The sequence below is a fragment of the Balaenoptera physalus genome (assembly GCF_965194825.1).
Source record: "Balaenoptera physalus genome assembly, chromosome: 19".
NCBI classification, from domain to species: Eukaryota; Metazoa; Chordata; class Mammalia; order Artiodactyla; family Balaenopteridae; genus Balaenoptera; species Balaenoptera physalus.
In genome coordinates, this window is record NC_138900.1 from 39108431 (window position 1) to 39132802 (window position 24372).

The 24372-nt window shown below is 52.0% G+C and overlaps 2 protein-coding genes and 1 long non-coding RNA gene across 6 annotated transcripts; 1 reads left to right on the plus strand and 2 right to left on the minus strand.

Moving 5' to 3' along the window:
• The first annotated feature begins 50 nt into the window (after positions 1 to 50).
• Positions 51 to 24368, plus strand: LOC309648455. The gene is made up of 5 exons (XR_014256665.1): positions 51 to 172; positions 18011 to 18152; positions 19626 to 19745; positions 21503 to 21622; positions 23974 to 24368. It is a non-coding gene; the product is annotated as an uncharacterized lncRNA (long non-coding RNA).
• On the minus strand, positions 3624 to 15350 carry LOC309648440 (metallothionein). Of its 4 annotated transcripts, none has more exons than XM_082437030.1 (3): positions 15054 to 15350; positions 14693 to 14758; positions 3624 to 3854 (listed from the first exon to the last, which is right to left on the minus strand). In XM_082437030.1, exons 1-3 carry the CDS (start codon positions 15079 to 15081, stop codon positions 3763 to 3765), a joined length of 186 nt encoding a protein of 61 aa, XP_082293156.1. In that variant the 5' UTR covers positions 15082 to 15350; the 3' UTR covers positions 3624 to 3762. The 4 variants fall into 4 exon arrangements, with proteins under 4 accessions (XP_082293156.1, XP_082293155.1, XP_082293157.1 ...); XM_082437029.1 differs by lacking the exon at positions 3624 to 3854 and adding an exon at positions 8377 to 8599 and having other exon boundaries at positions 15054 to 15339; XM_082437031.1 differs by lacking the exons at positions 3624 to 3854; positions 14693 to 14758; positions 15054 to 15350 and adding exons at positions 8377 to 8599; positions 8951 to 9016; positions 9626 to 10003.
• Positions 22119 to 23674, minus strand: MT3 (metallothionein 3). The gene is made up of 3 exons (XM_082437026.1): positions 23478 to 23674; positions 23218 to 23283; positions 22119 to 22363 (listed from the first exon to the last, which is right to left on the minus strand). The coding sequence occupies exons 1-3, from the start codon at positions 23506 to 23508 to the stop codon at positions 22257 to 22259; spliced, it is 204 nt and encodes a 67-aa protein (XP_082293152.1). The 5' UTR covers positions 23509 to 23674; the 3' UTR covers positions 22119 to 22256.
• Positions 24369 to 24372: the final 4 nt, after the last annotated feature.

A 24372-nucleotide genomic window follows, 5' to 3' on the forward strand; every position in this document is an offset into this window, starting at 1 on the left:
CGGCCCGGGCGCAGAGGCCCCGCCCCCGCCTTGCACCCGCCCCGCGGATCCGCGCCCGCGGCCGCGCCCGCGCTGCCCGCGGCGCCCTGGGCCGGGCTGTGAGCAACACGCGGGGCCGAGCGCACGATTCCACTTCGGTGCCGGCTGGAGCGGAGGAAGCGGGTGCCGTGCGGTAAGCGGTGTCCCAGCCCCCTGGCCGCCCCTTCGCAATGTGCCCGACGGGAGCAGCCCCCCTGTTGCCGGGTTGTGCAGGAATCCAGCTCCCGCGTCCTCCGGTCTTCCCCGCCCCGGGCCGCGCGCCGCCGGCCTCCGGGTCGCCGTTTCCTGCAGCCTGAGAACAGCCCCCGCCTCCCGCTCGTGTCCCTGGCTTGGCCGGAGCCGGGGAGCGGTGTCAGAGACCGCAGGCGCATGTGACCCTCCCCGCCGTTTCGCCCACCCCGTGTGTCCCCAGGCGTTGGCAGCCCCGGTCCCCACCACGGTCCTTTGGAAGCACTTTTCCGGTACCGTCTCCTGTAACCGCCCCGCGATGAACATTGCCTTCAGCCGCTAGTCGTCACTTGTGTTTTCCTTTCCTGGAGGGATCATGGCGCATTTCTCCGGGGGCTCCTTTGCCTAAACTTTCCGGGGGCGCTCCTCACCGTAGCCGGTCCACCCCGCGCCAGGGTGGAGGTTCCCTGATCACGGGGTGCTCCCCAGGGAAGGCACCCCTGTAGGCGATAGGCAGACCTGGCATGAACTAACAAAGCGAGGCAAGTGGATAGTTCCCTTTGGGTAGTCCTGACAATTACACACCATGGAGTCCATGCCAAGCCTCGTTCATCACTTTTGCTCTTTGAATTGTCACACCAACCCGGAAGGGAGCTAGTAGTCAGGAGCCCGTTTCCCAAAGGCCAAACTACCTACAGTACGAGGAGGCTACAGTAAAGGCAGGCACACAGTGCTGGGGAGCGGTGCCCTGCTTCTGTGTTCTTGTGGCTTCGCAGCCGAAAGAGAGAGTCAGTGAGAAAGCTCCCCTTTGGCCCAGAGCTGTGTCTTCAGCCCGTCTCTACCGTGTCCAGCTCAATCCTGGGGGGGACCGAAGTGACAGAACAGGAATGTATTTATGCTTTTGTGGCTTCCTTCTGACTCTCTCCTTCAGTAGTGTTCAAGAGGTTTCTTTTGGTATAACATATTTCAGAAAATCACTGAAAAGAAAATGGTAAGGAAATCCTGATGCAGGTGACAGCAGAGATGGCAGGATCCTTCTGTATCTGTTAGGAGGACACCGACTGTCTTGCTCACGGCTTTCTGTCTGTAGTGTCAATGGCTCTTTTGCGTGAAGGGAGGATAACCCCCTCAGGGGAAGTGGTCCCATGCTCACAGGGTTGATGAGGACGACCCAGGACACAGAGCTAAACACACCATCCTTGCTTGCGTGTCTGGAAGGAGAACAATGTCTCCTAGGCTAATGATAACAAATAAATAAAGAAGTAGGTGATAGGATAGATTGCTCACTGAGTGCCCAGCATAGTCTGACATTCTTTGCATGTATTCAGTTCTTTCATCCCGAGAGCCAGACGCTATTTTTTTGCCCTTTAGAGCAGAGGAGACTGAGCCACAGAGAGGTTATGTCCCATGGCTATATGTGGCACAGATGGGACTGGCCCTCCTGCAGGCTGACTGCAGCCCCCCGCCCAACCGGACAGCATGTCATCCCAGGAAAGGTGAGGACACTGAACACCTGGCCCAGAGGCAGCAGTGGGAAAGCACTGAGCAGCGGGCAGTCAGAGCCCTCTGCACAGCTCTGTGACCTCTCTGGGCTTCAGCCTCCCACCTCTGCAGCCAGGAGCACAGCTGGACTGTCTCCGAAGACCCTTGCGGCCCTGACAAAGGAGAGGCCGGATTCAGCCTCCAGTGATGTCATAACCGGCACCATGTGGCCGGGAGGTGAGACAGCTGTAGTGTAGGTTTAGTCCTTTGAGTCTAGGCTGTGTGCCCTTGGGTAAGTTGCTTAACCTCTCTGGAATTGGCACCGTCGCTCCAGACCATGCAGGTTCCCTGAGTGTGTCCAAATGCTGTGGCGGTGACTCCTTCCATGGGGCTTGTTGGAGGAGATCCCCACGCCCTCTGGCACTGGATAAGCAAGGTTCCTATCCATCTCTGCCCTCACCATGAGCTTGCTTGCGAACCAGGGAGCCTTTCTCCAGGAGCTTGTTGGGAGCTCAAGGATTCTCTGTGCACAGATGTCAGTGTGGAGATAGCGATCATAAAGGACACCGTTCGGGAAGCCCGAGCTAGGAGCCGGGCCACGGTCTCGCTTATTCCCCCTCTTGGAAATTAACCTTTTCTATAGAAAGGAGGAAATGAAATCTCAGAGAGTATCAGTGACTTGCCAGGTCAGGGAGTGGCACGGTGGCTGTGAACCCGGGTGCCTGACACCAGCACCCACGCACGCAGCACGGGCCGGCTCCCGAAATGCCCTCTTCACACGGGGCACCCGTGGCCGGTCTTGGTCCTGACTTCTGAGCCCCTTGTCTCCTCTTTCTCTTGGAGTGCCCATCAAATAGGAATTCCCTCCCCAGACCGCCAGGGGGCCCAGCACCTGAAATATATCACCTGTTCCCTCAGCACACACGTCTTGCTAATAAACACCACCAGGCCCTCCGCACTGCAGCACCACCATCACTCTGCAGAGGAACACGTGAAGTCCTCCTTCTGAAACCAGGTCTCCGGGAAACGGCTGGGAAATGCCCACCAAACAAATCCAAATCACTTTCGGGGTGTCAGGTAGCCACGGGCTGGACTTTGAGGGAAGGGACGATGTCAGGCTGATCTAGGGAGGCACTGGCGAAGATTCAGGGCCAAGCCCCTGCAGGGAGCTGTCAGGGGTGGCGAGTGTCCTGTCCGTAGCCCTGGGCGAGCCAAGACTGATGCTGCCTGTGGGGAGGCAGGCGGCAGAGCTGCTCCAGGCGTGTGTGGTCCACACAGCGGGGCATGTGTGAAGTGTTCCCGGGACTCAAGCACACATTCAATGTATGTGCAGCATACGAGAGCCTCTGATTTTCAGAATTGCTCCTCCACGTGTTAAGGTGATTTTACGTGTTGAGGGGGAAAACGGGTTTCCCATATCGTGTCCTTTTACATTTGTTCTTAGCGATTCTTTTTACCGACCAGGGTGAAAACTGTGGCAGAAAATACAAATAGGTCTTTCCAGGGTGTGTTAGACGCAAGCCCCGTGTAGAAGTCAAACAAGAGGGGTGTGGTATTCCATCCCCTCTGGGTGCTTTTCCAGGCTCTCATCACCGAGGACTGAGTTTGGCAGGGGCCCCCAGAGAAGGAAAATGAGAAACGGACCACTTTCTCTGCAATCCATACTCCTAAGGGGAATAGAGGGAGTGCGTCCTCTGTGTGTCCGATGCCCCGTGTCTTCTGGGCGAGGCTTTCATTTGGAGCTGAGAAACTGAAGCTCAAATTAACCTAAGCGGCTAAGACGCTCCGTGTGTGTGTGTGTTTTGGGGGGGTGGGGGAGGGTACTCTTTGGTCCAGAGCCGAGGTCTCTGCACTTCCAGCCCAGTTCCCCACGCCAGCCCTGATGGGCGCGGAGTCTCTTTGTCCAAGACAGACAGAGGAAGACAGAGCCAGAATGAAGTCAACAACTTTTATTACAACTCACATATTTCATAGAAAAAGGAATGTAGCGTCAGGTCCGGTTGTATGAGAAACGGTAAAATGCAGGTTCGTCCTGGTTGCTCTGTTGCCACCCGGGGCAGGCTCTCCGCGACATCAGGCACAGCAGCTGCACTTGTCCGAGGCCCCTTTGCAGACGCAGCCCTGGGCACACTTGGCGCAGCCCACGGGGCAGCAGGAGCAGCAGCCTGGGGAAGCAAGGGCAGCGTGCGGTCGGACCACGCGTTGTCCGGAGCCACCCTTCCCAGCAGCAGGCCTGGCCCCAGCTGCCCTCAGGCCCAGACCCTGAGTTTAGGATGGTGTCCTCTGTCCTGAGATAATTGCTCTCAGACACTAGGTTCAGGTTGCCTGCCCCATCTGTGCCCAGGACAGGGCACAGAGCCTTGGAGAGACAGTGAGCAGGGCCGCTGGGGACAAGAGAAAGCCAGCGCCCAGCACCATCAGCGATGTGAGCAAAGTCCTCAGGATCAAAGTGGAGGCAAACCCCTGACAGAGCAGCTCCCGCTCGGGATAGGGAAGCTCTGGGCTGCTTCGACAGGAAGGGGCTGCCCCAGGTCCGAGAAACCACACACGGTCACTAGTTCATGTCCCTAAAGTGCTTCAGTCCCTGAGAGGATTCAGAAGCGTGACTCAGGAGGCAGGAGGACTAGTTCTACTGACAGGTCTGAGGTTGCTTGTTAATGACCCGTCTGGGCCTCAGTCTCCCTGTTCTCTAGTGTGCGCCTGGGTCTCGGTCATCTGGAAGGTGATTCCAGCTCTGATTGTGAATCCCTTCCTGGTGAGGGGGGTGAGGGGGGTGGGGGGGTTGGGGGTGTGGGGTGGGGTGGGGTGGGGGTTACCGGGAAGTTTGGTCACTGTCCTGCTCCTGCCTGCTGAGCTCTGGGCTCCCTGCTCGCACTCAGCCCAAACCCCGCATTCCCAGAGAAGGCCCCGCACACTCAATCTTCTTGCAGGAGGTGCATCTGCAGGCTTTGCAGGTGCAGGAGCCAGCGCAGCTGCAGGAGCCGCCTGCCAGGAAGGGAAAGGCCCGCGGTGAGCAGGGAGAGGGAGGCAGGAGCTACAGCAGACGGTCAGCAATGCCCCCCTGAGCCCTCCTCCTCTGTCAGGACCCAGCCCTGGGAGCTCGTGTCCACTCAGGCGGATAGAGAAGCCCCAGCTCCTCTCTTCTGGTCCAAGGAGAGTAGATCCCCTCCTGATGGACTCCACAGGGAAGGTCCCAGGCTCCAGACCCAGCCCACTCTGACTGGGGCTGGGGGCCAGGGCCCATGGCCTGAACCCCAAAGAGGCAATGTCCCCTCCTCCCCTCAAGTCCTGGCAGCTCCGAGGCCTCCTCCAAACACTGGGTCCCGGTCTAGCAGTCCCCTGACCAGACCAGCTGGGTGACCTTAACAAGGACAGTCTTGAGCCTCTGTAGTCTCCATTCATAAATAGAGGCTGTAAATCTCTCGCTGTCTAGTGGTTAGGGGTCTGCGCTCTCACTTCCTAGTGTCTGGGTTCAGTCCCTGGTCAGGGAACTAAGCTCCCACAAGCCGAGTGGTACGTCCAAAAAAAAAAAAAAAAAAAAAAGTTTTAAGAAATGCTGTCTCCACCCTGTCTAGGAAGAAAGCACTGGGTGAACCGCGGGCGTCCACTTGTGCTCAAATTCAAATTCTTCCTCATCTAACCCCAGGGACACTCTGTCCTGTGCCTGAGAAGCGGGCATCCAAGCCCCAGAGCCAGGGGTTCCTTACCAGTGGAGCAGGAGCAGTTGGGGTTCATTTGTAGCTAAGGTGAGGCCGGGGGTCGAAAGCAAGCGGCCAAGAGGCACCTGAGCTGGTGGGAGGCGTGTCGAGCCTAGGAGCCTGCTTGCAGTGTTTGTACACAGAGTAGGCGGCCCGGGCGCAGAGGTCCCACCCACTCCTTGCACCTGCCCCGCGGATCTTTGCCCGCCCCGCCCGCAGCGCCCAGGGCCGGGCTGTGAGCAATGCTCGGGGCCGAGCGTACGATTCTCCCAGTGCACATGGGTCCGCTCTGCGCACGGAGAGCCGTGTTTGGTGCCTGCTCGCGGGGAGGGACTGTTTGCCAGGAGGTACGCGGTGTCCTAGCCTCCCTGTCCGCCCCTCCCGATTTTCCCGAGGGTGGCAGCCACCTTGTTCCCTGATTTTCCAGCAACCCAGCCTCTGCGTCCTCGCCGTCTTCCCCACCCCCGCCCCCCCGCGCTGTTGTCTTCACGTTCACCCTTTCTGGAGCCCGTGTGCAACCCTAGTGTCACGCTCACGTCCCAGGCATGGCTGGATCCTGGGAGTTGTGTGCAGAGACCGGTGGTGGATGTGAGCTTCACCAGCAATCCTCCGACTCCCTCTTCCCCCACCATTTCCTGTCCTGGTCCCCATGATGGTCCTTAGGCAGCGTTTCTCTAACGTTTCTCCGTAAGAGCACCGCGACCAACTCAGGCCTCTGCCTCCCATCCTTCCTTCTGTTCTCCACTACTGAATGGATGGATGGGCACATTTGTCCCGGTGCTTCTGGCCTAAACTTGCCAGGGGTTTTCCTGATCCTAGCCAGTCCACCCTGCTCCAGGATGGAGGTTCCCAAAGCATGAGATCCCACCCCATGGAAGGGATCATTGTAAGTGATGGGCAGACCTGGCATTAAATAACAAAGCATGAAAAGTGGTTATTTCCCTTTCAGTATTCAGCAGTGGGAAGAGCACTGAGCTGGCAGTCAGATCCCTCTGCATAGCTCTGTGACCTCTCTGTACTTCAGTCTCCCATCTCTCCAGCCAGAAGCACAACTAGACTGTCTCAAAGGAGGCTTCCAGCTCTGAATAATGATAGGCAGGACTCAGCATTCAGTGACCTCATAATCAGCGACCTTTGGCAAGGAGGTGAGACAGCCTTACTATAGGTTCAGACCTCTGAATATGATCTGTGTGCCCTTAGGCAGGTTGCTTAAACTCTGGGTAGCTGGAACAATCATTCCAGCCCCTGCAAGTTCACTCTGTTACTGGTTCAGTGTAGATCAAGTGATATGAAGGGTGGGCATTGATTTTGTGTTTCTCCAAATGGTGTGGCAGCATCTTATCCTAGGGGGGCTATTGCAGGGCATCCACACTTCCCCTGCCAATGGATCAGTAAATTTGCAATCAAACTTTAACCTCCAGCCTGGAGGTTAAAGCTTGCAAAACCATGAACCTTTCCCCAAGAGCTTGTTGGAATTCAACAAGATTCTGTCCCAGTAAAGTCACTGTGAACAGAAGCATCATAATAGACACTGTTTATTAAGCCCTAGTGAGGACCTAGGCCACTCTCAATACCACATAGGGATATAATCTCCTTTTTATAGGAAATGGAGACTTAGAGAGGTTGAGCGACTCATTTAGGATACGCGGCTGGTAAGTGCCACTGTGGTCTGTGAACCAAGACTGCCTGACACCAGCACCCATGCACCCAGCACAGGCTGGCTCCTGAAATCCCCTCTTCACACAGGACACCTGTGGGTAAGTGTGGTTCTGACACTTGGGCCACGTGACTCGTCTTTCTCTTTGACTTTACATCAAATAGCAAATCCCTCCAAAAGTTGTCAGGAGTACTAGCTATTGCCATTATTTACAAGTCACTCAGCGCCTCACTCCTTCCTAAAAATACCACAACTTTGTAAATGCAGAATCTGACACTACCCTGCACAGGCAGACATGAAGTCCTTCATCTGGAACCAATTTCCAGGTACTCTCCCTCTTGTTGGGAAATGTCTGGGCATTACCTCCAAATTCCTAGTTACTTTGCTGGTTTCAAGTAGCCAAGGGCTGGATTTTGAAGGCAGAGTTCAGCCTGACCTAAAGGAACTTCCAAAGATTCAGAGCCAACTCACCGCAGGGAGCTCTCAGGGGTAGCAGGTGTCCTGTCACTGGCACTGGGCCAGCCAAGACCGATGTTCCCTGTGGGGATGGGGGGAAGAGCTACTCCAGGTGTGGGTGGTCCACACAGTGGGGCATTTGAAAGTGTTTTCAGTGTTCAACGTACTCCTTTGATGAACACGTGGTTTTTTTTAATAATTGAAGTATAGTTGATTTACAATATTGTTAGTTTCAAGTGAACAAACATGTTTTTACTTTTTAAATTTTTCCTGTATTACTGTTCTTCATATATTTATTCAAATTTATTGAATCAAAAATTGGGTTTTGTATTTTGTGTCCTTTTAAATTTTTCTTAGTAATTCACTTAATTTTATTTTACCAAAGTTTAGGTTTGTGAAGTTAGAGAATAAAAACCACAGCTAGAAAATTCACACGTCTTTCAGTGCAGGGAGTTTGAGACTTCCAGGTAGGGATTCAGGTAACTGGAGGTGTGATTCCAACTTCTTTAGAGTCTATCAAGCCTAAAATCTATGAGGAAGTGAAGTTAGCCAGGGAAATCAGAGGATGGAAAATGAGGCATTGAGAAGTCACCAACCCTTGCCATGCCACCAACCCTTGACATAAGAATGGAGGGGACCTTGTATCTGCTCAACACCCTTAGAGCATCTGGTCTAATGCTCTTCCATTGCTCTTCCATTTTACGGAAGATGAACCCAGTGAGGGAGTGTGTCTTGTCTTAGGCACTCAGTTTGTTAGGGACTCACATTTTGTTCCAGTACCCAAGTCTCTGCACTTCTCATCCAGTCTCCTACACAAGCCCTGGATGGCACAAAAGCCCTTATTCCCAATGCACAGAAAAGAAAGCCGAGTCGGAATAGTGTCAACAACTTTTATTACCACTTACATATTTCATAGGAAAGGGAATGTAGCAATCAAGTCAGAGTTGTATAAAAACACAGGTCGGCCCGTGTTCCTCCATTGACACCGGGGCAGGCTCTCTGCGACATCAGGCACAGCAGCTGCACTTGTCCGAGGCCCCTTTGCAGACGCAGCCCTGGGCACACTTGGCGCAGCCCACGGGGCAGCAGGAGCAGCAGCCTGGGGAGAGATGGGGGAAAGCAGATGTCAGCGATGACTTTCCCAGGCTCCTCCTTGCCCAACAGCAGCCCTGCCACAAGCCCTCAGATCCAAAGGACCCTGAGTACAGAAAAACATGCTCTGTTCCAAGACAGTTGGGAGGACCTTGGGGTTTGGCTTCCACTAGGAAATGGCTGCCCTGCCCCATCTAAGCCCAGGACAGGGCAAAAAGTCAGAAGCAGCAGTGACAGGTGCCGAAGGGCAAAGGAAGACCAGCCCCCGCGCCATAGCCATACACTCAGAGCCCGCTCTGGGTTCCCTCCCTCACCCTAGCTGCAGCCCCCAGGTTCCCAGAGAAAGCCCCACACTCACTCTTCTTGCAGGAGGTGCATCTGCAGGCTTTGCAGGTGCAGGAGCCAGCGCAGCTGCAGGAGCCGCCTGCCAGGAAGGGAAAGGCCAGCAGTGAGCAGGGAGGGGGATGCAGGAGGTACAGCAGATGGTCAGCAATCCCTCCCTGCAACCTCTTCCTGGGTGCAGGGCCCAGTGCTAGGAACTCCCGTCCAGCATAGAACAGACAGAAGTCTCACCCCTCCTTCTCTGCCCTTCTATGCAAAGGGCTGTGTACTGCCTTGTATTTACCCCACAGGTATGGTCCCAGGCTCCAGAGCCCATTCAGGATGCCTGGGTCTGGTGGCCAGGACCTTCTGTCTGAGCCCAGAAGAGGCAATGTCCCCTCGCACCCAGCACAGGGAATGCAGAGGCCTGGACAGAGCACTGCGGCCGACCCAGAAGTCCCGACACCTGGATGGTGTGGCGCAGAACAGCCTTGAGCCTCAGGCCTCTCGCCTCTGAAATGGAAGCCCCAGTTGGATGGAAACGCTCTAATGGGGCATGAAGGCGCTTGACCAGGGAGAAAGCTCGTGCCGGGTTAACTACAGAAGCCCACTTCAGCTCAAGCTCAAAATATTCCTCCCTCCTCCAAACCCAGGGATGCTTCTTGGTATTGGGGAAGGGGCATCCAAAGTTCCAGAGCCAGAAGTCCCTTACCAGTGGAGCAGGAGCAGTTGGGGTCCATTTGGAGGCGAGGTGAGGCGGGAGGTCCAAAGCAAGTGGCGAAGAACAGGGTCTTGGGCCGGTTGGGGGCGTGTTGGAACCTAGGAGCCGGCGGGTTCAGTTTATACCCAGAGGAAGCGGCCCGGGCGCAGAGGCCCCGCCCCCGCCTTGCACGCGGCGCGCGGATCTGCGCCTGTTCAGCCGGCGGCGCCCGTTCCGGCTGTGCGCAGCTGGTCGGGCCGAGCGCAGCGTTCCGTGAGCAAGGATTGGGTCGGTGTGCAGCGCTGCGGCCGCCCCTTTGGCGCTAGAACTCGCGGAGGGACGGTGTGCTGGGCGGCTCTCGGCGTCCCAGCTTCCCTGCCTTCCCCTTCCCAATTTTCCCAAGGTAGGCAGTCACCTTTGTTCCGGGATCTTCCAGGAACCCAGTTCCCCCTCTCTTTGCCACCCCAGGCCCCATTGCCTTTGGGCTCAAGTTTGTCCTTTCCGGAGCCCGTGTGCACCCCCCCCCCCCGGCCTCCTCCCCCCCTCCCCGGCCTGTGCTCACGTCCCTGGCTTGAAGGGGGCGGTGGAAAGAGCCGAGGGAGTTGTGTGCAGCGTCCCAGCGGCGGATGTGACGTTTGCCTCCCAGTACTTTTCCTTTCCCTGTGCCCAGAGGGACTTAGGCCCTATTTTTCTGTCTCAGTTTCAAGGCGGACGCTGGCCTCTGTCTGCTCCATCCTTCCTCCACTCTCTAAAAGTTTGAAGGGATGTATGGGCACATTTGTCTGGATCCTTTGCACAAAACTCTCCAGAGACTCTCCACAGCCTAGCCAGCCCACCTCACTCCAGGAAAGTTGTTCAGAAAGTGGGATGCCTCTAGGGGAGGGATCATTTTAGGTGATAGGCAGATCTAGCATCTGCATATCAAGAAAAATAATTGTTTCCCTTTCAATATTACTGACCATTAGACAGCATTGTGTGTATGTCCCACCTGGTTAATCATTTTTTGATCTTTCAACCCTCACAATGACTCAAAAAGAGGAATACTGTTATTTATGAGCCCATTTGGCTGGTGGGAAAGGTAAGTCACAAGGATGTTAAATAACTTGCCCAGGGTCACAGAGCTGGGAAGTAGTGCCACTGGATCTGAATCCAGTCAGCTTCCCAAGGGAAGAAGTTCAAAGATAAAGTTTTCCTTTGGCCCAGAGTTTTCCTTTGATGTATCTTCAACATCAGTGTACTGCTTGAAATCTTTTAAACAGAGATAAGCCTCAAGCTTATCAACTCTTCAGGCCCATGTCATGATTTTGTTTTCAAGGACCTAGATTGCCTTTTCCTTCTGCAAGACATCATACTGGTCCAGTACACTGATGATATTATGCTGCTCGGAGCTAGTTGCAAGAAGTAGCAACTACTCTAGGCTTATTGGTTGAGACTGCAATGGCTGTAAAAAAGCCTGTGGAATAGAGGAGATCCCTTAGGGCATCTCTTAGTACTACCCTGCCCTGTGATTAAAGTCAGTGAAAAACTACTATAACAAGCCAATCAAGGCAGGACTGATAAAGGCTCAGACCCTTCAAAAATGAAGGTTTGGGTCACCCCAGCATCCTAAGGAACCATGACCAACTGAGGTGCATGCAGGGAGCAAAGGGAATACAGAATAGGTAGTATACGAAGATGTTTACAAATGTCAGCTGTGACCACATGACCAGTTCCAGAAACAGAAATGACAACTGTAAGTGTTAGGAGTACTTCTTCATTATTTTGTTATAAATATGTTTTTATATATACGGCAAATATCTTTGTTTTCTTCCCTCTTTTATCCCCTTCTCATATAACATAGAATGTATTGACTTTACATTGTAGTATTTACGTATTGTTAACGTCACAGTATTTGTTACGTGATATCAAGTACAAAAGTCACCATCACCCAAGGAGTTTGCGTCCTCCTTTGGGGACAGTGTTATACGTTTTCAGTTGTAGGTAGGATAGTTGTGTCATGTTAGGCAGAAGTATGACCTTGTTATTGTCTTTGTTGGGAGATTAAGTACGGTTTACGAAGTTGTGTGGGTGCTAGTTTGATAAGTGGTGGTCTATAACGGTTAGTTTTATGTACCAACGTGTTTTAGGCTGTCATGCCCAATCCTTGGTCACACACTAGCCTGATGTTGCTGTGAAGGTATTTTTCAGATGTGATTAACATTTAAATCAGTAGACTGAGAAAAGCAGATTACCCTTCATAATGTGGAAGGCCTCATCCAGTCAGTGAAGGCCTTAGAGAAAAACTGAGGTCTCTTGAAGAGGAAGGAATTGGGCCTCCAGACGGCCTTTAGACTCAAGATTGCAACCAACATCAACTCCTACTGGAATTTCCAGGCTGCTGGCTAGCCCTATAAATTTCAGTCGTGCCAGCTTCCACAGTTGCATGAGCCAATTTCTTAAAATAAATCTCTCTCTCCCTCTCTCTTTATCTATCTCTCTATCTACCTACCTACCTACACCCTGCTGGTTCTGTTTCTCTGGAGAATGCTAATACAAATATATTTTAAAACATATAAATCATTAAAGGAAAAATGTTAAGTAAAATACTGGTGCAAGTGGTAGCAAAGGGCACAGACTGTTGTGCTCAGGGTTATAAATCCCCAGTGCTGATCGGTTGAGGACAACACAGGACACACAGCTAGGCACACCACCACTGCTTCTGTGTCTAGAGGTACATAAATACCCCCTATGTTTAATAATAATAATAATAAATGGCTAACGTTATAGACCACTCACCACGTGCCAAGCACCATACTAAGTTCTTTACATGTACTAGTTCTTTAATCTTCTGAATCATATGCTTTTATTTTGCCCCTTTAAAAGTGGAGGAGACTGAGCCACAGAGAGATTATATCCTGTGGCTATAAGTGACGCAGGTGAGATTGGCACTCATGCAGGCTGACTGCAGCATCATGCCCTCACCCACGATCTTACACCAGGACTTCATATGACAGGTGAGGATGTTGAAAGCTGACACAGAGGCAGCAATGGGAAGAGCACTGAGCAGGCAGTCTGTATAGTTGTGACCTCTCTGGAATTCAGTTTCCCATGTGTCAAGCCAGGAGCACAATCTGTCCATTTCGAAAGGTCCTTCTAACTCTGAATAGTGAGAGGCAGGATTTAGCATTCAGTGACATCATTATCTGCCAGCTGTGGCCAGGGGGTGAGGTCAGCTGTAGTGTAGGTTCAGACCTCTGACCTCTGAGCTGTGTGACCTTGGGCAGGTTGCTTAACCTCTCTGGAATCAGCACAATCACTCCAACCCCTGCACATTCACTCTCTCACTGGTTCCTGTGCAGATCAAACGACATGAAGCATGGGAATGGCTTCTGAGTCTGTCCAAATGCTGTGGCAGCATCTTGTCCTGGGGGTCTCTTTGGAGGTCATCCATACTCCCTTTGGCACTGGATCAGCAAATTTCCAATCCCATCCTTAACCTCCAACCCAGAATAATGCTTCTAAACCAATGAGCTTTTCCCCAAGAGCTTGTTGGGAGCTAAAAGGATTCTCTCTCCACGAATATCAGTGTGGACATAATGATCATAATGGCCACTGTTTATTAAGCCAGGACACTATCATTTAATCCCCACATAGAGATATAATCTCTTTTTCACAAATGGGAAAATAGAGACTCAGATGTTGAGTAACATGCCCAGGCCGTACCACCTGTGGCGAAACAGGCTGTGAACTGAGACGCCCACGCACTCAGCACAGGCTGGTTTCTGAAATCCCCTCTTCACACAGGGCACCTGTGGGCAAGCATGGTCTTGACTCTTGGGCCACGTGACTTGTCTTTCTCTTTTATTTTACATCAAATAGCCATTCCCTCCACAAATAGCCAGGGGGACTAACTGTTGGCATTAATTACAAGTCACAGGGCGCCTCACTCCTGCCTAATAAACACTACCACACCCTCCAAACTGCAGAATATCCCATCACCCAGCACGGGCAGACATGAAATAGTCCATCTGGAACCAATTCTCAGGCACACACCCTCTTCATGGGAAATGACTGTGTAATTCCCTCCACATCCCTAGTTATTTTGCTGCTTTCAAGTAGCCAAGGGCTGGATTTTGGAAGGACAGATTGCAACGGTGCTCAATGGACACCTTCGATGAACATGTGTGCGACGTTTTTAAATCTCTGATTTTGTTTGTTTTTCATATATTGATTGAAATTACGTGTGTGGAATCTAAAAACATGGGCTTTGTATTGTTCTATGGCATTTTTATAATGAAATGTTCCTTCACCACAGGGATTTTTTAGAAGCCCCATTTAGATTCAAGCAGGTGAGGGAGTTTTCCACCCCTTTAGCCACTTTCAAGACTAAAATCCAGCGAGGAACCGAAGTTGAACAGGGAAACCATGGAGAATGAGAATTCTGGAATGAGAAGTTTCTGTGCCACCAACCCTTGACTTGAAAACAGAGGGGACCCTGTATGTGCCCAGTGTCCTTATAGCATCTGGCCTAAGGCTCTTCCATTTTACAGAAGATGAAGCCCAGTGGGGTAATGTGGCTTGAACAAGGCACTGGGTTTGTTAAGGGCTAACATTTTGGTCCAGAAACCAAGTCTCTGTACTTCTAGCCCAGTCCCTCACCCCAGCCCTGGTCAAGTCGAGGAAAACAGCCAGAATAAAGCCAACCACTTTTATTATCATTCTTGTATTTTATAGGACAAAAAAAAAAGAGGAATGTAGGTTTGTACACATTGCTCTATTTACACCCGGTGCAGGCTCTCCGCGGCATCAGGCACAGCAGCTGCACTTGTCGGAGGCCCCTTTGCAGACGCAGCCCTGGGCACACTTGGTGCAGCCCGGGGGGCAGCAGGAGCAGCAGCCTGGGCAAGGGAAGGAGGCGGCAGAAATGAGCGCTTGGAACAAAGGATTAATAAGGCTTCCCGTCCTCTCCAGTGGAGGCGCCACCGTCCCTAGGGATGGGGCACCTACTGCCCTATTTAAATTCCCTTCCGTGGTGTAGAGGGCTGGGGGCGTGGGGGGGGTGGGCGCGTTAGGGGTAGATGTAGAGAAAATTCCACTTACTCTTCTTGCAGGAGGTGCATTTGCACTCTTTGCATTTGCAGGAGCCGGCACACGTGCAGGATCCACCTGCAAAGAGAACGGCCGATATAGAAACGGTTCCCGGAGACTCGAACGCGGGCATGGGTGCTAGGAGCCCGAGTTTGAGTCCCAGTTCCACAACCAACTCGTGGGAACCTGGGCAAGCCACGAACTCTGATCTCCTTATCGGTCAAACGGGATCTCCTAGTTTAACTTAGAATAGAGGCGGGTACACCAAAACGCTTTCGAAAGGGGCAATTTGTTCCCGGAAAGTGAGTGATGAGTCAGAAATTGCTTCTCTAGTTCTACAATCGACACCCAACCCCGAACCAGATCTCCTTACCCGCGACGCAGGAGCAGTTGGGATCCATGGCGAGAGGAAGCAGAGGTTGGGGTCCGGAGACGGCGGCACGAAGGATGGCAAGGACGTCAAGGGGGTGTGCTGGAGCGGAGGGCGCCGTGGGCTGCCTTTATAGCGGGAAGGAGCCGGGCGAGTGCAAAAGCCCTCCGGGGCGGGCGCAGCCTGCACACGCCCCGCGCTGAGTCACTGGCGGCCCGCGCGGCGTCCCGAGCTGTGCACACGGGCCACCCGGCACCAGTTCTCAGTAGCCGCCCTACGTGCGCCTCGGCGAGGGAGGGCCGGGTGCAGAGCGCGGACCCCGCGTGCAGGGCTGCCCCGGGCTGTGCGCGGAGCACCCTGACCCCTGCCCTTCGCTGCGTGCGCAGTTCCCGCCACCGCCTTCCCCTCCCCCAGCACGCCCCACCCCTACCCTCCCCAACGCATCCGGTGCCCTGTGCTTGAACCTGAGTAGTTAAGAGAGTGAGTCTTGCGGATTCTGCTCCGGCTGAAAACCGGTGGGAAGTCAGGACAGATTAAAAAAAAAACTCTTTGCACCCGTCAAGGCTTAAAAATGGTGTAGCATCATATTAAACCCGTGGGATGGTTATTGATGACATACTGTATATCGAGTGCTTTAGCATGTGATAGGGAAGGTGTAAGCGTGTTATGTGCGAGCTCTCATTTAATCCTCTAACAGCCCTGTGAGGTAAGGACTAGTCATCATTCCCATTTTAGAGTATGGAGGCCCAGAGAAGTTAAGTAACTTGCCCAAGGTCACAGAGCTAGTGAGTGGCAGAGCCTGGTTCAAATCAGTGGGCCCAGCCGATGCTGAAGTCCCTCTAAGGGTAGACATCACCAACAGGGGAGAATAAGGATCAAGAAGCCACAAGCCTTGTACTCAGGAAACTCATAGTCATGGGGGCAGCCTCATGGGTGTGTGGGGAAAAGTAATACCAGGGTCATGCTAGGATAGAGGCAGGGGGAACAGAGGGGAGACCCAGTCCAGCCTGGGAGGAGGTGGGCCAGTCAGGTGGGCCATTGCCTTGGGCCTGAGGGTGAGAAAGTCTTCACCAGGCAGGGGAAGAGAAGGAGTTGTATTCCAGCCAGTGGAAGAAGCAGCCGGATGGAAAGTTGGCATTCCCATGGAACATTTGGAGGGGAAAACCTCACAAGAACTTTCTTCCCCAGTGGATGCAGAGGGGAAGAGTGGAAGTGCGGTCCAAATTCCCTTCTGGGGAGGTACATCTTGCTTCCCTGCTGGTACATGTCTGACTGCTGTGAAATGGATCTTAGATCATTATCCTGGGATTGCCCAGAGTGTGTCATCAGATGAGCAGGTTACCGGAAGGTTCGTGGCAGGTTTAGGGAATGCTGGTTGCTGCAGTGGGGAGTTTAGTGAGGAGGTGGGCAGAGGACAGGCCGTCCTCGCAGCATTTACTGTAAAGTCCTGTGGAAGTGTCTTCACAGCTCGGCTCAGACGTCACTTTCTCCTGGGAGCCCGTCCTGACCCCTGTGCTAGGTCAGGATGCCTGTGGAATGTGCTGGTAAACAGCTTGTCCTTTTCCTTCCTGGCACTTCCCATGTCTGTAATACACAGGAAAGTGTGTGATTCTGGGATCTTTGTCCCTCCACACCAACCTGCCACTGAAAACACCAAGAGCACTCACTGCCCCTGAAATGTGCTTCCAGCCCTCAGCCCAGGGCCAAGTTTACAGTCGGCGCTTAATAAATATTTGTCAAATCAATTAATAGGGGTAAATCCCCAGATGTGTCCTCCCTTCCCAGCCCTGCCCCCCGGCATTAGGGCCGATTACAAAATGAAAGTAAAAAACTTGTTTTTCACCACTCTGGGACCTGTGTGGTCACTCAGAAACTCCAAGCAGGGCAGGAGAGTTGAACTGTCAGAAGGACTAAATTCTGATGGTCACTCTGCCACCCACTTGCTGAGTGACCTTGGGGCTGTTATGGGCCAGGGCTCCCCTGAGCATCAGTTTACTCATTTGTCAAATGATCAGATTGTACTAGAATTTGCGGGTCACATGCAAACATGCTCTGATTTTAGAGCCAAGGTCTCAGAAATCTCACTGTGTCTGGCAGCCCCGTGGACCGAGAGCATGGAAGGGCTGCTCTTTGGATGGTGGGCAGATTTTGCTGCTGTTGTTGTTACATACGCACTCACGTTATATGCAAAATTCCTGGTTTCTTATAAATCAGATGGTCACTTGTCCACTCAGGGGAAACAATCCAACTCAATGAGGAGACAGTAACGCTTGTTTTTGCCCTGTAAAGTATTGAATCAAGCCCTGGGTTTGGGCCATCTCTGTTGGCAGTAAAATTTGTTTTCAGGTCTAAGCTGTCTCCCTTAAGTCATTTTGACTCTGAGAGGAGAGGGATGACCAATCGGCAAAGGGGAAGGGCGGCCCAGGCCCAGTTTTGCTCATCTCTGTACCCCGGTAAGCCTTGTGGGACAGAGGTGGAGAGGGAGGACTTTCTAATGCCTGCAGTCCTCATGTGGTAGGAAGTGAGGAAAATGAAGCCAAGCAGCATAAGATGAGGAAAAACACCCCTCTGCAAATTTGGTGTGAGTTATCAGTATGAGGCAATGATGTGGCCCTAGTCTGCATTAATAGAAGTATGCCATCCAGAGTGAGGGAGGTGATTTTTCATCTCTTTTTAACTGCGAATGTGGATATTTTTAGTTCTGCTGCTGAGTCATCCATTCATCCTTACCCTGTGACGGTACCCTTAGGTTTCCTTTGTAGAATCACTCTTCCCTACTCCTAGTCCACGTGGGCTAAGATGGATGGATGGAGTTGGCCCCATTCGTGGGCTCCCAGGAAATTCCATCTTCCTGGACATAGTGATTGGCTCTGATTGGGTCACCTAGCCATGAACCAGAGAGAATCAATGGAACTCCTCCTGGAAATGCTAGGAGAATGACAGATACTCTTTCCATCTAGACTTCAACCTGAAAGGGTGTGAAGCTGAGTTTCTAGAGCCTTTGTCTCCATGAGAAAGAGCCTGAGAATAAATTTATCGTAAAGGAAATGGAGCCTGACAATATCATTGGAGCACCTGGATCCAGCCAAGCCTGAAGCCACTGTGAGTCCAAAATTTCCTTTTTTGTTTAAATCGTTCTGGATAGATTCTTAACTGGCACAGTTGGGCAGACCACCCTGAGGGCTGTGTTCATTATTGGGCTTCAACAGTCCAGAAGACAGTTGATCACAATAGTCCTAAGACTCAAAACCCCATCATGTGAGCAACAACTGAGAGGGGTGGGCAGGTTCAATCTGCAAGAAAACAGTTACCTTCGGATATGTGGACAGTGGTTGCTCCTATAGCCGTGCAAAAAATCACCCAAAAATGCAGTTTAGACAACAACCAGTTTATTGTCGCTCCTGGTTTTGTGGGTCAGGAATTTGAGAAGCGCTCATTTGAGTGATTCTTTTGTTTCATGTATCACTGTCTGAGGTCACTTGGTGGCATTCAGTTGGAGGATGGGCTGGTCTGGAGGATCTAAGACAGCTTCACTCACGTGTCTGGCACCCTAGCAGGCGTGGCTGGAGGGCTGAGCTCAGCTGGAACTAAAGACTAGAGCTCCCTCCTGTGGCCTCTTCAGCATGGTGGCCTCAGGGCAATTAGATTCCTTACATTTGGCTCAGGGCGCCAAGGGTGAGTCCCAAGAGACAGGAGTGGTAGCTGTGAGTCTCTTAAGCCCTGGGCCCTGAAACTAGCACAGGTCACTTTCACCACTTTTGATTGGTCAAGAAGCCACAGAGCCTGCCCAGATTCGAGAGGAAAGGATGAAGACCCCAGGTCTTGATGGAAGGAGTCAACATGTTTGCAATTATCTCTCATCTGCCATAGTAGTCATGGGGCATAATATTGAGCACGTACCATGCATCAGGACATTCTGAGTTTATTTCACTTAGACCTCGGCACAGTCCTACAAGGCAGATGCTGTTAGTATCTCCATTTTACAGATGAGGCACTGAAGAGTTACATGGCCTGTTCAGGGTCACACAGCTGTAAGTGGCAGTGTGGGGATTTGAACCCAGGACTTTCTGATGCCACACCTACATGTTTATGGCATGCTGAAAAGAAGAGAATAGACTTGTGCTCTGTGGTCCCAAGGGCAGTACCAGGAATAAAGATTCTGCTCTGGGTGGGAAAGGCCTTTCTTGCAATTAGAGCTGGTGACGATTGGAAGGGACCGCCTTGGGAGATAGTTTCCTGTCACCATGGCAATAGGAACAGAGGCTGGTGGATTCTGGCATTAGATGGTGGGATAGAAAGAATAGATACATTTATTGTGAGAAGATCATCAACATCATGGAGGTGATGAACTAGCCTACCTCTGCAAGATCTCCTTCCAAATCACCGACGCCCTGAGCACCTCTGTCACCACCATCATGCACATGCTCATGAAAGACACCCTTGCCCATATATACACACACATATACACATATATAGTTTAAATTTCCCTTTTAATGTGATTAGCATTATACTATACATATACCTTGGGTTTTTTCCCCCACTGAATGGTAAGATGTGGTGGTCTTTCCATTGCAGATGCGTTTTTATCAGATGTTCATTATGACCATTTTTATACTTCACTCCTGAAGGATAATTAGCTTGTTTTGAGGCTTCTGCTGATACCAACGATGGGACAGTGAACTTCCTGGGTTGAAGGTATGTACGTTTTAAATTTGAGTAACTACTGTTAAAATACCCTCCAAATTTCTCTTCAAGACCCTGCTTTCACTTCTTTTGGGTATATACCCAGAAGTGGAATTGCTGGATCGTAAGGTAATTCTATTTTTAATTTTTGGAGGAACCACCATTTTACATTTCCTCCAATAGTGCACAAAGATTCCAATTTCTCCACATCCTTGCCAACACTTATTTTCTGTTTTTTTTTTGTTATTTTTGTCTTCCTGATACTGGTCATCTGCTACGGTCTGAATATTTGTGTCCTTTGGGGTCATGAGGGTAGAGCTCTCATGAATGGGATTAGTGCTTTTATAAAAGAAACCCCACAGAGCCCTTAGTCCTTTCCACCATGTGAGGATGCAATGAGAAGTCTTTGACCCAGAAAAGGGGCTTCACCCAACCATGCTGGCACCCTAAACTCAGACTTCTAGTCTCTCAAACTGTGAGAAATAAATTTCTGTTGTCTATAAGCCGCCCAATCTGTGGTATTTTGTTACAGCAGCCCAAAGGGACAGACACTATCCTAATGGGTGTGAGGTAATTTAGCTTTGTTTTGATGCTTTTTGTAATACAAGGCAAGCCAGAAACAAACAGAGAAGACAAGCATGGTTAGGTTTAAGAGCCTAGACTTTAGTCAGACAGCCTGGGTTCATATCCTGGCTCTACCACATTCTAGCTTTGTCGCCTGTTAAGCACAAGACAGCAGGCTCAAAATGGAGTTGCTTATGCTAAGCCCCATGTCACCAGGGACTTCGGCTCTCCCTGAAATCTTTAACCAATCAGGAATCACCTGATCAGCACTATTTAGGTAATCTGCCTGAGAGGCCCCTGCCATCCCCTGAAGGAAAGTAACTGCAATAACCAACCTGCTTTTTTGCCTGTTATGACTTCCTTGTTCCCTTCTAGCTATAAAAGTCTTTCGTTTTGTGCAGCTCCTCTGAGCTTCTTTCTATCTGCTACATTGCATGCTGCACGATTTGAATAGATATTTGCTCAAATCAACTCTTAAAAATTTTAATATGCCTCAGTTTATCTCTCAGTAGACTGCATGCAGATTACCCTAAGCCCTATTGCCCCATCTGTAAAATGGGTTTAATAATCATACCATTCTTCTAGAGTTGTAAGGATCAAGTAAGATAATGTACTTAAGAGAACTTTGTACAAGATAATCTCACATTTATCAATCTTTTTGGTGTCTTAGTTAAAAGAGGTACCTCCACCCCAAAGTAATAAGCATTCTCCTATTTTCCTCTTCCAAATTCTTTTACAGATTTGATTTCGCTCCTGGGTGTTTAAGTCAATTGAAAATTATTTTTTAACTGATATGCAAAGGGGTAGCCCATTGTTTCAGCACTTTTCACTAACTAGTGTATCCTTTCACTGCTGATTTCATGTCTCTTACTTGCAGCTGCACTGGGGTCTATTTTTGAACTATCCTCTCTGTCCAACTGATCTATTCTGAGCCGACACCACTTCCTAGAGCTTTAGAACAAGTACTGGTATGCAGTTAGAACAAGCCTTTGTTGTTGTTCCTTTCCAAAACTGGCTTGGCTTTTCTGGCACTCTGTTTTTTGAAACTCAGCCTGTTAGGTTAAAAAACAAAATCCTGGTGGGCTTTTGAATGGACTGTCTTGATAAAGTAACTTGGAGGAAAACTGACATGTTTGCAGCACTGTGTTGTTTTAACTGGGAAACTTCTCTGCCAGAATTCTATTTTTCTTTTCCATTCAACCCAGGTAGATCTGCGTGTTCCCTTTTATCAAGGACTGCACCACAACTACCGTGGATTAAAGCACTCATTACCCTACTTCCCCTTGAAGAAGGAAGGAGCTGGACACAAACTGCCAAATGAGAAGGTTTGAAAAGGAGCTGAACAATCTGTTTCGGGGAGACAGGCTGCTCAGGGCGGTGACCTTGGAAACGCAGCCGATGGTTTGCCAAGGCAGGGCCCAGGCCTCCTGGCCTCTCCTCTAATGACCCTGAAAACAGGCAGCTTTGCAGGAGCAGCTAGAAAATTCCAGAAACCGCGGGCCTTTGGGGCTGGGGGCTGTTTTTAACTTCCCCCTACCCCATTGTACAGATGCAGAGAGTGAGGCTGAGAGGCAGGAGAAAGAGACAGACCCATATGGGTCTGGTCTCCCCTCTTTCCCCAGAGTTAAGCTTGACTTGGCAAGAGGGTCAAGTGCCATATGAAGGTGCGGGAGGATGTCCTCAGCCCCCCGAAGTTCCATCCGAGTACCAGAAAGACCAGTGGCCAATCTCAGGATTTTATCTTCCAACTGAGCCGTCCCCTCAGATGAGGCTCCTTCTACCCTCCATGTCCTTCCCCTTTAAGAAGAGACCAGTCCTTGGTTTATGCCATTCATAGGATTTATTGTCACTTGCCAGTGGCTAGCAGGGGAAGGGGACACACTGCCGAGCCTCACCACGGGGACAGGTGGCGCTGGGCCACCCAGCACTATTTACACACGTTTCGCACGGGGCACGTCCTCACTGGCAGCAGCTGCACTTCTCCTCAGCTTCGGTGCCCTCTCCGCCTTTACACACACAATCCTTGGAGCATTTCTCACACTCTGCGGGGCAGCAGGAGCAGCAGCCTGCAGATAAAATAGGGGCACCCAGTCTGATGGCCTCTCCTCCCCATCTGTCCCCATCAAGAGGGAGGGGGAAAAGGAGGGATGCCAGAGGTCACTGCCCCCTTCCTGGTCTCACACCTGGGTTGACTCAGCATCTCTGTTGTGCCAGCTACGCTCTGGGCTACCCTGGGAGAGGGGTACCTAGTAACTAGCCCACAGCCCCTTCTGTGAGCACAGGACCCGGGGTGGGGGGATTAGGCCCACGCTGGGGAGTTGTAGGCCTGGAGGAGAAAACATCCAGGGTAAATGGCCTTGAAGGATAAACCTGCAGGAGCAGAGATGGTACAGGTGTAGGGGGTCCAGGAGATTCATGGCCGGGGGGTGGGGTGGGGTGCTCCACGCCTAGTCTAACACGCAAAGAAGAAGGGCGCCTTCCCCCCACCTCCTTCTCCCACTGCGTGTTCAACTGCTTTGGGGAGATTCAGGGGAGGTAAAATCGAGGGGATCCACAAAGGCCCGAGACGGCCCAAGGGACCCCAACTCCAGAGCTAACCCCCAGCCTCACTAATGGCTCCCCAGGCACTGGAGGTTTTGAGGGGAGGAATTGGACCAGGATAGCAGTTCTCAATCCCAACTGCCCATTAGAATCTTCCAGGAATTTACAAAAACATCTTGCCACGGGCGGGCCTATGGTAACAATCATTGAGGGAGGGGCCCCTGCAACTGAGTCTTAAGGCCTCCCGGGTGGTTCTGTTACAGTAAGAGTCAAAGCAATGTAACAGGGGGCCTAGGGATCTCTTTGTATTGCGTGGACAGGCCTTGTGCTCCGGGGAGCACGGCGGGGAGGGGAAGGGCAGAGGGGTCCCCACACTCACTTTTCTTGCAGGAGGTGCATTTGCATCCCTCACACTTGCAGGAGTCAGCGCAGGTGCAGGAGCCGCCTAGAGAGGGAGGTGCCACAGGAAGGGTTAAAGTGATAAAACTTGGGGTGGGACCAGGCCCCTTGAGGGAAATAAGGCTCCCTTTCCCCAAATGTCCTTGAGCAAAAGCGTAGGGCACGGGGTTCTTTGCAAGTAAAGGGGCGCCCTGTGCCGCAGGATGGGGGCGGGGGCTCACCAGTAGGGCAGGGGCTCACCAGTAGGGCAGGGGCAGGTCTCAGGATCCATGTCGAGAGGAGCTGCCGCCGGAGGAGGTGAGTTGGCTTCTCGGGCAATTGAACGCACTAGCGGCAGCAGGTGGCGAGGCTTTCATAGCCCCAGGCGGGGGCGCGTAGGCACAGCGCTCCAGGCGCGCGCGCCTCCTCTCTCCGTCTGGGAGCATCAGCCTGGGCGGAAGCGCGCACTGCGGCAGCGGTTCCCCCTTCCCCCGCCGTGTGCACGGCCGGGCGCTGCCCCCACCCTCACCCCCCGCTGCCTCGCGCACAGCCGGGTGCGCGCAGCCACCCACTTCCCACCGTGTGCAGGGGGCACTGCCCCGCCCGCCTGCCCGCCCGTGTGTACCGCCGCAGCTGCCTACCCGCGGACAGTGCGCACTTCCCGCCTCTGAAAGCGGAAGGAGGGAAAAAGGCTTTGTTATTCCCCAGCCCTTCCCTGCCTCTTACCCCTTCCACCCCCCCTTATCCCTTATTCTAGGATTCCTCATCCAAGTGGGCTGCTGAGCCACCGTGCTGCTTTAGGACTCCGTTCCCTGTGTGTCTCATGGGGAGACAACACCACCGGAAGGGCCCTCGCAAACTGGCTTCGGGAGAGACCTGCTCTGGGAGGCCTAGAGGGCAGGTCTGGGGTGACTAGTGGGAGTTTTGGGACGGAGGAAGGGTAGCGGTGCTAGGTGGCCGCATCTCAGCTTCAGAGGGAAGCGGATCTCTTTTTATCTGTTCCTTGTGCTGGGTTTCTGAGTCCCTTGTACTTGTGGTAGGCTGAAAAATGGCCCCTCAAGCGCTATCCATGTCAAATCCTGGAATCTGTGACTATTACCTTATTTGGAAAAGGGGACTTGGCAGATGTAATTAAATTAAGGATTTTTTTTTTTTA

Excerpts from the sequence above, each read along its gene's own strand:
- LOC309648440 (XM_082437030.1), bottom strand. The coding sequence starts at position 15,081 with ATGGATCCCAACTGCTCCTGCGTCGCGG. Across the intron at positions 14,759-15,053 it reads CAACTGCTCCTGCGTCGCGG|GTGGATCCTGCACGTGTGCC; the intron begins GTAAGGAGATCT and ends TTCTCTTTGCAG. Across the intron at positions 3,855-14,692 it reads ATGCACCTCCTGCAAGAAGA|GCTGCTGCTCCTGCTGCCCC; the intron begins GTAAGTGGAATT and ends TTGCTTCCCCAG.
- MT3 (XM_082437026.1), bottom strand. The coding sequence starts at position 23,508 with ATGGATCCTGAGACCTGCCCCTGCCCTACTG. Across the intron at positions 23,284-23,477 it reads GACCTGCCCCTGCCCTACTG|GCGGCTCCTGCACCTGCGCT; the intron begins GTGAGCCCCTGC and ends CTCCCTCTCTAG. Across the intron at positions 22,364-23,217 it reads ATGCACCTCCTGCAAGAAAA|GCTGCTGCTCCTGCTGCCCC; the intron begins GTGAGTGTGGGG and ends TTTTATCTGCAG.